We start from the raw sequence: 12,002 nt of genomic DNA on the forward strand, positions 1-12,002 counted from the left end.
GGGAAAGGGGCCTCTCCTGCTGTCACAGAGAGGCCTGGCCCTGGGTACAGAGTGGCTCTGAGACCAACAGCAGGCTAAGGTCAGGCCACTCCCCTGCATCTTGCCATCCTTCCTGAGACAAAACTTCCTAAACTGGAGTCTCCTGCTTTTCCTGGGGCCTGGCTTGGCTGGCGAGGCCTCAGTGCGGGTTTGCTTGTGTAATGCATGGAGGATGTGGTAAATGACAGAGGAGAGGAGTGCTCTTTTTGGGGTGTTGCAGACAGGGGGAAAGGTCTGGAGGCATGTGGGGACCTGGCCAACCACTGCTGAGGGAAAGCAAATCTCTTGCCCTGTCTAGGGTGCCTGGCTTTCAAGCACACTGAGTGGTGCTCTGTACTTATTCCTGGCTCTGTGCTCCGGGGATCATATATAGAATCAGGGATCGAACCTGGAGTAGGCCCTGTACAAGGCCAGCACCTGACTCTCTGCACTGTCTCTGGCTCCTATAGAATTACTTTTTAATAAGCGTTTATGTTACAGTTTATGACCTCTGGGAGAGACCCAAGGACCGTGGATCTAATTTAAGGGACTAAAACTCTGTCTTCCTTCAAAGGTACTTGTATCTAGGGTTTAAAATTTGGTTCCATAGCAAATACAGAAGATTCTCTGCATATGTTTGTTTTTTGAAAAGGAAACATGAGTCATATGAAGAACATTAAACATTAAAAATTTTAATTGAAAAGCTTTATTTCAATAATATGAACACTGAGAACTCAGAGGCAACGTGATGGAACCAATTTTAACAGACATGTGTCTTGAGTGGCAGAGGACTGAAGCCAAGTTCTTGAACGTGTTTGGTGATTTAAAAATTACATAAACAAAGAGCAAGGGACGGAAGGGCTAATACTGCAAAGTATCTTTGCTGCCAGTTTTTTTAGCTTGACATTTTCTTCCAACACATAACCACTCTTCCATCTTGAAACACACGTTGCGCTTTCCTCTAGAAGGAAAAACCAGAGAGAATGATTTCAGTATAACTCCAGTACAACGTCCAAGGCCAGCTGCCTTTGAACTCAGATGCACTTCTGAGAATTCACTCAGGGAGCACCTTACGAGTTCCCGTGGGTCCAGGGTGGGACATGTCAGCATACTCCACAAGGGCCTCGAAGACTGAAAAAGCGATTCCCCAACCCATAGGGTGGCCAACCATGGGCCTTCTGACCCTTACCAGCGAGTCTGATTCATCAAGCGGGGAACAGGGACCTGCTGCAGGGCAGACACGCAGATGCAGACTCAGGAGAGGGTATGCCCAGGAAGGCATAGTGCAGCCCAGCCAGTCAGGGTGCCCGTGAGCTGTAACTTGTGTTCCTGCATGTGACCCGAGGACCCTGTTATTACAGGAGGGCCAGGAGGGCTGTGCAGGCTGAGACTGACGGTGACCTGGGCTGTCCATGGGAGGTTCTGGTGATTCAGACATGTGAACTTGAGACTGTGGCTCTGTCCCAGAGGCCCATTGTGTCCTTGGTTGGGGGACGGAGAGGGTCAGGGTTCTGGCTAAGAGCCGGAGAGGGAGAAATGTTCCCCAAACCAGTAAGTGGGGCCCCACTGCTGCCAAGCCCTCTGGGGAGTTAAGGATTCAAAGCTCTGCTGTCACCCTTGACACGACAGATTAGGAAGCAGCCTGCTCATGGGACAGGATGGGTGTTTCTAGTACCAAGAGCTCTCTCTACACTATGTACGTGCTCCCTGGAACATAATCACAGGTGACGGCCAAGACAAACGGATACTGCTTACCCCCCACCTACATAACCCCCAAGGACCTGGCCGAGGCTAGCTTCGAGCCGGGCCGGCAGCCCGTGAAGTGCTGAAAGCAGTGGCTGAACCAGGAAGGTGGACGGCCCAGGACTCTGGCCCCTGTGGGGAGTGTCACTGCCTGACTGTGGTGAAAACAAGAGCGTTGCCATGCCTGGACACACCACGTGTACAGGACAAACCCACCATTCCCAGTCACCGACCCCCCTCCACCCCGCAATCATTCCCCCGGACGCACCTTCCGCTCGTTCATGTCATTGTCATCAGGCTGATGGGACTCCACCTCCTTCACAGGCCTCGAGGAGTCCCAGGGCTTGAACAGTGGGGGTGCTGACAAGCGGCGTCTCTTCACCGGGGACTCGGGGTCCTCCCTGGCATTGTGCATGCACCGTGCAGACAGCTGAGCCTCTGCTGAGACTGTGTGGCGGACACTGGGTGAGGGTGACTTTGGGGGACCTCTTTTCCCAGAAGCGTCTTGAGGAGAGTGAGGTACCACGGCCGCCTGTGCCAGGGCCTTGTCGCACAACTCCCAGTGGAGCTGGGTGAAGGCTTCTTTGATTTCCCGGTAGCGAGCGGCGTGTCGGGAAGAGCGTGCTGGACTAGGCAACGCAGACATCCGAGAGGCTGGGGGGCTGAGTCCCAGGGGCTGCAAGCGACCGGGGCTGAGTGGGGCAGGATCTAGGGGGCCACGGGAAGGAGAGGGGGACGCCGGGATCAGGCAGTGGACAGCCCCCATGGAGCCTGTGACAGTATCTTTGAAAGCCTCCCTCAGCCTCCTGGCCTGGGTGTCCCTGAAAGCAGTGGCCGGCCTGTGGGAGGCGACCAGAGAGCCCGGGAGGGCAGCAGGGCTGGGTGGCATCCGGGGACTTGGACAGTATTCCTGGTGCAGCTCTGCAAACCTGTTTCTGATCTCCTGGCACTGAATGCCCATCTGCCTGGGCAGCAGCTGCAGCCTGGCAGCCAATTTCATGGGAGAAATCAGCCACTTTAGTTTCAGCAACTGGTTTTCCTGGTCCAAGCCACACCCTGAGCTGGCTCCTGTGTAGGTCAACAGGGCGCGCTTGGGCGGTGTGCCCTCATGCCCCCGCCAGTCTGCACCTGGGCCCGGGCTCACTGCCAGGAGCTCTTTCTCCAGTCGGAACTTGGTCCAGGGCCTGGGGGCCTGCTGCAGATTCTCGGGATCTCTTGGGATGCCCCGCCCAGGCTTCGAGGCAGGCCCACATGTGTCGGGGGGACTGTGCACCAAGGCTCGTCTGCCCCGGCAGTAGGTCCGGTTCATCCTGGCCCTGCCCCTAGACCTCCACCGCGGCCTCCAGTTCTGCAGGATGGACGTCTTGGTGGAGATGATGCAGGCTGGCCGGTTGCTTAGCAGCTGGCTCATGGAGTGCAGCATGCCCACATACAGGTCACTGATGGTCACCTCGCACAGGTCAATGTCCTCCAGGGACTGGTTGCTCAAGAAGCTGTCACCTGTGGCCTCCTGGAAGGACAGACCTCCGGGCGCTGAGGCCGGGTCCTCCAGGCCCGGAGGAGAGGGTTGGTACTCTCTGGCGGCACAGGGCAGCGTGACCAAGGCTCCAGGACGATCGTCAGAGCCACTGCTGCAGTTTCCTGTAGAGATACACACACCTCAACAGCCAGAACGGCCCAGGGCCCATCACAACATATACTTTCTGGGGATGGGGTGGGGGCTTGGGCCACAGCTGGTGGTGCTCAGGGGCTACTCTTGGCCCTGTGCTCAGTGGGGCCTCTTGGTGGTGCTCCTGGCACCACATGCATGACGCAGGAGTTGAACTGGGGTCAGCCCCATGCAAGGCAGGCATTTTAGCTCCTGTCTCTCTGGCCCAAAGGCCTATTGTTCTTATAAACAGGAGCCAAAACAGAGGAACGCTCAGACCACCTGGGTGAGCTCATCTCAGGTATCCCCTTCCCCCAGCCTCTCAATCCCCCGCTTTCTCTCTCCCCTCTTTCTGACACCCCCCCCCCCCAACCTGGGTCTCATACTCCAGCAGGCGCCTTCTCCTCGACCCCCGAGAGAGGAAAGGCGCCTCATCCAGCACTGACCAGAACTTCCACAAATTAGCCCCACCCAGAACCAGGGAGAGAGCACAGGGCTCTGCACATGGCCAACCTGGGTTCAGTTCCCAGCCCTCTGGGAATCTAAGATCTAAGAGGTGGGTGTGGGGAGATCATGGACGGGGTGAGGGAATAGGGGGAGCCGTCACAGGGAGGCTGCCAGGACACAATTCACACCAAGCTCCGCCTGTCTCTCACCCCGAGGAGGCCTGAGGAGCGAGAACAATACGGGGTCCCATGTCCCCTGGATGTCGTTGTCCTTTCCATGATCAGCACCCTGAAATCAAAGCAAGTGATTGGTGACAATGGAGTGTGAGCAGCTGGACTCGAGTACCCCAGGCTGGTTCCCCCTCAAGCTGGCCCTGGAGTCTCCCGTGCTGTGTGCCTGAGTCCAGCAGCCGCAGTTCCCAAGACAGCAGCTGAAGCTTTACTGAGACCAACAACCCAACAGTCATTTGATTCCAGCAAACCCCACTGAATCATCCCCGATAACAAGTCAGAACCCACCGTTACAGGGGACAATCCTCCCGTTTCCGAGGGGGAAATATGCTATCATTGCCTAGATAAGCTGGGAAGGCTGTGTTTGAGCACCCGTAGACATGGCGGTTACAGGGAGGACGACATGGGACTCTGCACTCAACCAGAAGCTAGGGTCACTCTAGCACTCTTGGGGCGGCCTGCACCCCACTTGTAGTCACCCCGTTTTCCTGGACGAGCCACCGGGATTGCAGTGGGAGCCAGTATGTCAGTTCCTGTCGAGTTGGGCCCAGTCGCTGGGCACAGAGGGGTCAGCAGAATCCCAGTGCTCAGTCCACATGACAGTGAGCATGTGGGGACTGGTGGGCGGTGGGCCACGGCCCCTTTCTTGAGACTCCTTCATCTCCCCCGACCTCTAGTGGCCCAGAGGATGAACACCACCCCTCTGGGTGCTTCCTGCAATGCGAGGTGCACCCCTCACTGGGCATCACCGGGTGGAATGTCCACCCCAAGCTTCTCACCTTCTTTTGGGGCAAAGCTCCCAAGACTGGCTGGGTGCAGCCATACCTCACCTGTAGGGTGACGGCCATCACTCTCCCGCCCCCTTCCCACCCCAGCACAGGCATGGGCAGTGGGGGGTGGAGGGGGTCCTGCTATCTGTGCCCTTCGCATGCAGCTGAAACCCCGATCCCAGAGCACAGAGTGAGCAGTGTCCTCCTCCTCTCCCCGGGAAGCGCAGTCTAGTCACCTGGGCATGTCCTTGGCCTTGCAGCAGCAGCTCCGCCTGTGCCAGGTACTTCCTCCTGAGCTCATTCTTCAGAGGGCTCCTGGGCACTGCCAGCTGCGAGAGTGAAGTTTCCAGATCCTGGTACCCCGGTTGCTGGGTTGGCAACCCCCCCTCCCCCCCAGTCAAGCCCTCCCTTGGGCATCTGATAACTCACTGCCCCGTAATCTGATGTTAGGGCCTTCACCCAGTGCTAACAATCCACGAGAACAAAAGGACAGAAAAGAAGCCCAGAAACAGGGCCCAAGGTGGGAACAGCCTGGCTGCAGAGGGAGCATCCTCAGGGCCCCCCGCAGGGCCCCCATCCTTGTGATTCTGACCAGACATAGTGGTCATGCGTGACTGGGGACCTGGCAGCTAGACCAGGGTTTCTGCTCTGCACCACAGGGTCTGAGGGGCAGGGGACACACACACAATTGGCCGTGCCTCCGTGCTTTCCCCTTAGGGCAGCTGCTCCCCAACACTGCCCCCCAATTCCTGACCTGGATGAGAGCCGGCTCTGCAGAATAGGTTTAGGGGACCCACCCACACTCTGTCACCTTCATAGGAGCAGCTCCACACATAAGAACAGTCTTTTCTGGGGGCTGGGTGCATACTGGGGAGCAGAACCAGACCACATGACCTGCAAGGCTCACCGGAAGTACTTCTGGACAGTGACCCCCACACTGGTGGTCTCTGCAGGAAAGAGCAGAGAATCTGGGTACCCAAATTCACAACTGGGGTTTAGGCAGAAGGGGGCGCAGGTTGCATTGGTTCTGGATGTAGTCACCACACATCCACGGATGTCCTGCAAATCTAACTGGAAGGGGCGGTCTGGTGGGTGGGGGGCAGCTTGGGTGCCAAAGAACAATCCTTGGAGGGCTTCAAGGGTACAGGTGGGCATGTAAAGGTGGGACTTACCGTCAGTCCTTCCTGATGACGCGTGGACTCTGCATTGCCACTCTCAGCCTCTGCAAGCACAAAGGCCCCGTGAAGCTGGACCCCTGTGGTTGCAGCCCCCCCCCAAACCCTCTGCCCCCCTGGGAGAACCTTGAGGGAAGGTGGGCACTTTCCTGGCCTCTGAGCCTAGCTGCAGACAAATGTGGCTTATACACTTTTTTTTTGTACTATTGCTCTGGCCCAATTTTAACTGAGAAGTTGCCAGGCCCCGGGACTGTCCCACTGGAAGTTATTTCCTGTCATCCCAAGCAGCCAGGAAATTCTCAAGTATTCAGCAATGGAGTTAAATCTAGACAAATGGTAAACACACATCTCCAGGGCTGTGTGTCAACAGCTCTGCTGAGGCCCCCACAGGTCAGGGATGAGGGGCACTCACCAGCTCCCACAGGGCTGTTGGCTGTCGCTCCCCATTGGCCATCGTTCCTGTCCTCCACCTTCTGGGGCGAGTCCTCCAAGTCCAGAAACACAGGCTAGTTTCAGTGATGACAGTTCACAGCCATGAGAATAACAAACCTACGTTCCTCCCCCGACACATAAGGACAGGGCTCCCCAGACCACGTCCAATCCACATGCCACACGCCCAGGTATAGACGGTCAGAGCACCAGGCAGAATGAGAGCGGGAAGGGGCTGGGGGGTATTTGTCCTGGGCCTGGGTCTCAGCCCACATGTTATTTGGTATTTATAGCTCTGGGGCCACACTCAGCCATGTGCAGGGCTCACGCCTGGCTTTGTGCTCAGGGGGCCAACCCAAGCGCCTCCAAGTCCCTGTACTGTCACTGTGGCTCCTCTGCATGTTCATCTGGATGCCACGAGGGCCATGATTTCTTTCAAAGCTTCCATGGCAACATGAACCCAACTGCACCCTCGGTCAGCAGGCCTCATGCCACAGCACCCCACAGGCTCTGGGAATGCCAAGCGGAAACTCAAGAGCCAGAGCAGCTTTGCGATTTTGGGGGACCTCCCCAACACCCTTGCTGAGTGAGATCATGGAGGGACTTAGCCTTGTAGATGCACCCTAAGGCTTCATCTCTAAGGCTCAGAGTTTGGGGTTCATAATCACTATGGAACTCCCTCCAACCTCAGGGTTGCTGCATCCTTGCCCCCGGAACACCTGGGATGGCAATAATAGGGTGTGTGAGGAGTTTCAGGAACTGCACTGGGGGGTGTGTGTGTGTGTGTGCGCGCGCACACGCGCGCAACAATGGGGTTGGACAATCTTGGGCTGGGAAATTCGGCCAATTCTTACACCTACTACCGGCAGGCCAGGGGTCCACAAAGCGCACAACCCCACCAGCTTCAAGGATGGGGGCGGGGGGGGGCAACAGAGGGAGCAGGGTGTGTCCAATTGTCTGGGCACAGCCACCCGCTACCACTGCAGGGAGGTCAGACGTGGTACAATCACCAGTGCCCTGTTCTGCCAGAGAAGACAGAACTGGGCATTTCCAACATCCCCAGCACTAACAGGATCACACCTAAGCTCAAGGAAGAAACCTGACTTCAGATGTGCTGTCCATTTCCCGGTGACCCTGCATGGAAGGACCACGTGGAGTCAGAGGATCCCACAAGCCCTTGCCCAAGCTCCACACCCGACTCCCCAGTGCCTGTGTGTTTGGGGTCCTCCCACTAGCAAGCTGAATGTCACTGGGGCCCCAGGCCTGGGTGCTGAATGGCAGGCAATACACAGGGGTATTCTCTGCCAGTCCCCCTCATCCCCCCAGAAGGGAAAAAGGAGCATGTCTTTCCTGCGATGATCTGGATGGGGGTGTGTCTTTTTTTCTCCCCTGGCGGGGGGGGGAGGGCACCAAGTGATGCTCAGGGATTTTCCTGGTAGGCTTGGAGGACTATATGGGATGTTGGGGATCAAACCTGGTGCCAGTCATATGAGAGCAAGCACTCGCCCCACTCTTGCTCCAGCCCCAGGATGGGGTCTTTCTTGAAGGACCACCTGGTCCCTTCCTAGCTGTGGAGGCTGAATCCCTGGATGTGTCCAAGGGCTGGAGCTGCAAGCCAGATGGCAGAGGATACGCAGAAGACAGAAACGGTGGGTACATCAACCGGTGCTAGTTAAGCGTAGCAAGCAATGAAGAAGCAGTAGCCAGGAAAGCGGAGAAAGCCAGGACCAGGGCTCACGGTTTCCATCCCTCCCTGCATGAGACCACTGCACAGAGGTGCTAGGCTGTAAAAACCCCTACACCTACCTGGCACTGTGCTCTGCTCCTGTCCACTAGTTTTCCACCCCAAATTCTCAAACCTTCAGGGAAGAGAGAGAAAGGGTCCTGTGTACCCCAAATTCCCACTCAGCCTCCATGCCTAGAGTCACCGGCGGGGGGAGAACAGGGCCAGGACACACACTGATGTTCTGGATTTTAGTCTTGTGTGGCAGAAGGATTTTTTTTTCTTTTTGGGTCACACCGAGCGATGCTCAGGGGTTACTCCTGGCGGTGCTCACCCTGGCGGTGCTCGGGGGACCATATGGGATGCTGGAAAATGAACCCAGGTTGGCCACGTGCAAAGGCAAACGCCCTACCCGCTATGCTATTGCTCCAGCCCCGGCAGAAGGATTTAAAAAAAAAAAAATCAAGATGAGATTATGAATCATGAAGCTGCCATCAATGAAAATCTTTCCTAGTTAGTGGGAGGCAGCCCGCGTGGCAAGCACCAATGCCAAAAGGCGTTGAGGGACGTTTGCGGGTATTCGTGTTCACACGCGTGTGTGTGCATGCGTGCGGGTGTGTACGTAGCCTCCATGAGCCTGGCTGAAACAACAGCTTGGCTTCCTTTAAGGCACAGATCTCAGGAACTTTGCTGGCCCAGCAAATGGGATCTGAAAGTTCTTTTCGGAGTCGGGGGCACACTTAGGGATCACTCCCAGCGGTGCTAGGGAGCCATACGGGGGGCCGGGTATGTAACCCAGGTCAGCTGCGAGTTCTACCTGCTGTGCTATGGCTCTGGCCTGGGGATCTGACCTTCGCTTTAGCATCAGGGAGTAAAATAAGGGAACAGGTCTCAGCCACCCGCCCCTGCCCTGCAGGAACAACGTAATGGGCTCCTCTGGCCCACTCCCCACTGGGTCAGCACCCCAAGTCCAGCAGGCGCAGCGGAGGTCTCTGGGCTCCACCCTGACCTCCGGATCTGCTCCCCTGCCCTTCCACACTGACACCGGGGAGCCAGCACTGCTGCTGTCATGCTTCATGCTTCCAAACCTGGACCCACACCACTGGGGGTGGGGTGGTCAGCTGGGCGCCCCCTGCCCCCTCCTGGGGGGGCATCTTCACCACAGGTGTTCAGGGAGGCAACTCTGTTGGGGTTCGGGGCTTTCGGCCCCCAGGAGGCCCAGGCGGCCTTACAGGGGTCTGTTTGCAGCAAAGACCGCCCAGCTCTGGGGAGCCCGGGGAGGCCCCCTCGGAAGCGCCCTCCACCACCTCCCCTCACCCCCAGAACTGCCGCGGAAGATTGGGGGGTGGGTACGCGCTCCGTACCCTGAGATGTCTCGTAGGTCAGCGTGGACATCTGCACCAGCGGGGAGTCCTTGTAGGCCCGGTCATACTGCAGGAGAGGTGGGCGCCCGTCAGGCCGGGTCAGGTCCCGTCAGCCCCATCAGCCCAGTTGGGCCCATCAGGTCTCGTCACCCCCGTTAGCCCCGTCTGCCCTGTCAGGTCCCGTCAGGTCCCGTCAGGCGCCGTTAGGCCTGTCAGCCCCGTCAGTCCCGTCAGGTCCCGCCAGGTGCCATCAGCTCCGTCAGATCCTGTCAGCCCCGTCAGGAGCCCCGTCAGGTCCCGTTAGACCCGTCAGCCCCCTTCAGGTCCTGTCAGGTGCCGTCAGCCCCGTCAGGTCCCTTAACCTCGTCACATCCGGTCAGCCCCTTCGGGTCCCGCCAGGTCCCGTCAGGTCCGGTCAGCCCCGCCAGGTCCCGCGTCAGGTCCCGTCAGCCCCGTCTGCCCTGTCATGTCCCGTTAGGTCCCGTCAGGCGCCTTTAGGCCCGTTAGGCCCGTCAGCCCCGTCAACCCCTTCAGGTCCCATCAGGTCCCGTCAGTGCCGTCAGGTCCTGCGTCAGGTCCTTTAAGCCCCGTCAACCCCGTCAGGTCCCGTCAGGTGTCATCAGCTCCGTCAGATCCTGTCAGCCTCGTCAGGAGCCCCGTCAGGAGTCCCGTCAGGTCGCGTCAGGCCCCGTTAGGCCCGCCAGCCCTTTCGGGTCCCGCCAGGTCCCGTCAGGTCCGGTCAGCCCCGCCAGGTCCCGCGTCAGGTCCCGTCAGGTCTCGCCAGGCCCGTCAGCCCCTCCAGGTCCGGTCAGCCCCGTCAGGAGTCCCGTCAGGTCGCGTCAGGCCCCGTTCGGCCCGTCAGCCCCTTCAGGTCCTGTCAGGTGCCGTCAGCCCCGTCGGGTCCGTCAGACGCCGCCGCCCCCCGCCCCGCCCCGCCGGCCCGCACCTTCGCGATCAGCCTCTGCATGCGCTTCTGGAAGCGGCGCCGGCTCTCCCCAAGCTTTAGCAGCAGCAGCTCCACTCCCTCTCCTCGGGCCGCCATGGCGCGCCTCACAGCCCCACTTCCGGCCGCGCGCCCGGTTCAAACGGCGCCGCGCTTCCTTCTGCCCGCCCCCTCGGGCTTCCCATTGGCTGGCGCGCGGAGAGGCCGCGGCCGCTGATTGGGTCTTTTAAAATAGGCCGCCCGGCCAATCCGCACCCGCACTCTCGGCCCCGCCCCGCCCCGCCCCGCCCCGCCCCGCCCCGCCCCGCCCCGCCCCGCCCGCGACTCTGCCCGTGAATCCCGAGAGATGCTGGTGAAACGCCCAAGGGAGGTCGCTTCCTCGCAGTGGGCGCGGGGGCTGTGTCGGCTGCTGGTCCTTCCCTGCCCAAGTCCGTCCTCCTGGGCCCTGGCGTGGGTGTCGAGTCAGGTGGGGCAGAAAGTATCGCCCAAGTTACCCAATTCAGGGGCTGGAGCAATAGCACAGCGGGCAAGGCGTTAGCCTTGCACGTGGCCGACCGGGGTTCGATTCCCAGCATCCCAGCATCAGGTCCCCCGAGCACTGCCAGGGGTAGTTCCTGAGTGCAGAGCCAGGAGTAACCCCTGTGCATCACCGGGCGTGAACCCCCCCCTCCAAAAAAAATGTTACCAAATACAGAAGGTAGCAGGAAAATGGATATACCTCAAGGAAGGAAAAATGGAACACATACACAGAATTTAGAATAATTTTTGGGGGGTGGGGGGAACTCCCAAGCGGTGTTCAGGAGGTGCGGGAGGGCCCCTCCTGGCTGTTCTGGTTCAGCGCCAGGGGGGTCTGAGCTTGCCCGTGCTGCCCGGCTTTGCTTATGCTTTATGCCAACCCTGCAGTGCCCCGGAACTTCCAGAGCTGTACCCAGCAGTACCTGCCAGGCTCTGTGTGGTGCCAGATGGAACCAGGGTGGGCAACTGCAAGGCTCGTCTTAACCTTTGTAATTACTTCCTCTGTCTTCCAGGAAAATAACATTTAAAAAAATTATTTTTTTTATTTTTTATTTTTGGACTGGGCAAATATTTATTTATTTATTTAATTTTTATTAGTGAAACACCACAAGGTACAGTTGTAGACTTATGCATTTTTGTGCTTGGGTTTCAGTTATACAATGATCGAGTACCCATCCCTCCACTAGTGCCCATTCTCCACCACCACTAATCCCAGTATCCCTCCCACCTCCATCCCCCCATCCCACACTGCCTCTGTGGCAGGGCATTCCCTTTTGTTCTCTTTCTCCTTTTGGGTGCTGTGGTTTGCAAGAGAGGCCTTGAATGGCAATCATGTTTGGTCTAAGTCTACGTTCAGCATGCCTCTCCCATCCTGGGAGGATCCTTCCCAAAATAACATTTTAAATAAACTTCTTGGTACTTGTCTTGCTAGAATTGTAGTGATTACTTTCTATCGATGAAGTGGGGTTTTTTTGTTTGTTTGTTTGTTTGTTTGTT

At 58.0% G+C, this 12,002-nt stretch overlaps 1 protein-coding gene across 1 annotated transcript; it reads right to left on the minus strand.

The window, feature by feature from the left end:
* Positions 1 to 742: 742 nt before the first annotated feature.
* HJURP (Holliday junction recognition protein) lies at positions 743 to 10,589 on the minus strand. Its single transcript, XM_056121553.1, has 9 exons — positions 10,494 to 10,589; positions 9,548 to 9,614; positions 8,267 to 8,319; positions 6,444 to 6,516; positions 6,029 to 6,078; positions 5,093 to 5,185; positions 4,066 to 4,144; positions 2,030 to 3,402; positions 743 to 979 (listed from the first exon to the last, which is right to left on the minus strand). Exons 1-9 carry the CDS (start codon positions 10,587 to 10,589, stop codon positions 914 to 916), a joined length of 1,950 nt encoding a protein of 649 aa, XP_055977528.1. The 3' UTR covers positions 743 to 913.
* Between the last annotated feature and the right edge of the window lie 1,413 nt (positions 10,590 to 12,002).

Source organism: Sorex fumeus, unplaced genomic scaffold (assembly GCF_029834395.1).
Source record: "Sorex fumeus unplaced genomic scaffold, SorFum_2.1 ptg000005l, whole genome shotgun sequence".
In the NCBI taxonomy this organism is placed as follows: Eukaryota; Metazoa; Chordata; class Mammalia; order Eulipotyphla; family Soricidae; genus Sorex; species Sorex fumeus.

Coding starts and splice junctions, on each gene's coding strand:
- HJURP (XM_056121553.1), bottom strand. CDS start 10,589: ATGGCGGCCCGAGGAGAGGGAGTGGAGCTGCTGCTGCTAAAGCTTGGG. Junction 3,403..4,065: donor GCTCCTCAGGCCTCCTCGGG/GTGAGAGACAGG, acceptor GTATCTCTACAG/GAAACTGCAGCAGTGGCTCT. Junction 980..2,029: donor ATGACATGAACGAGCGGAAG/GTGCGTCCGGGG, acceptor TTTTCCTTCTAG/AGGAAAGCGCAACGTGTGTT.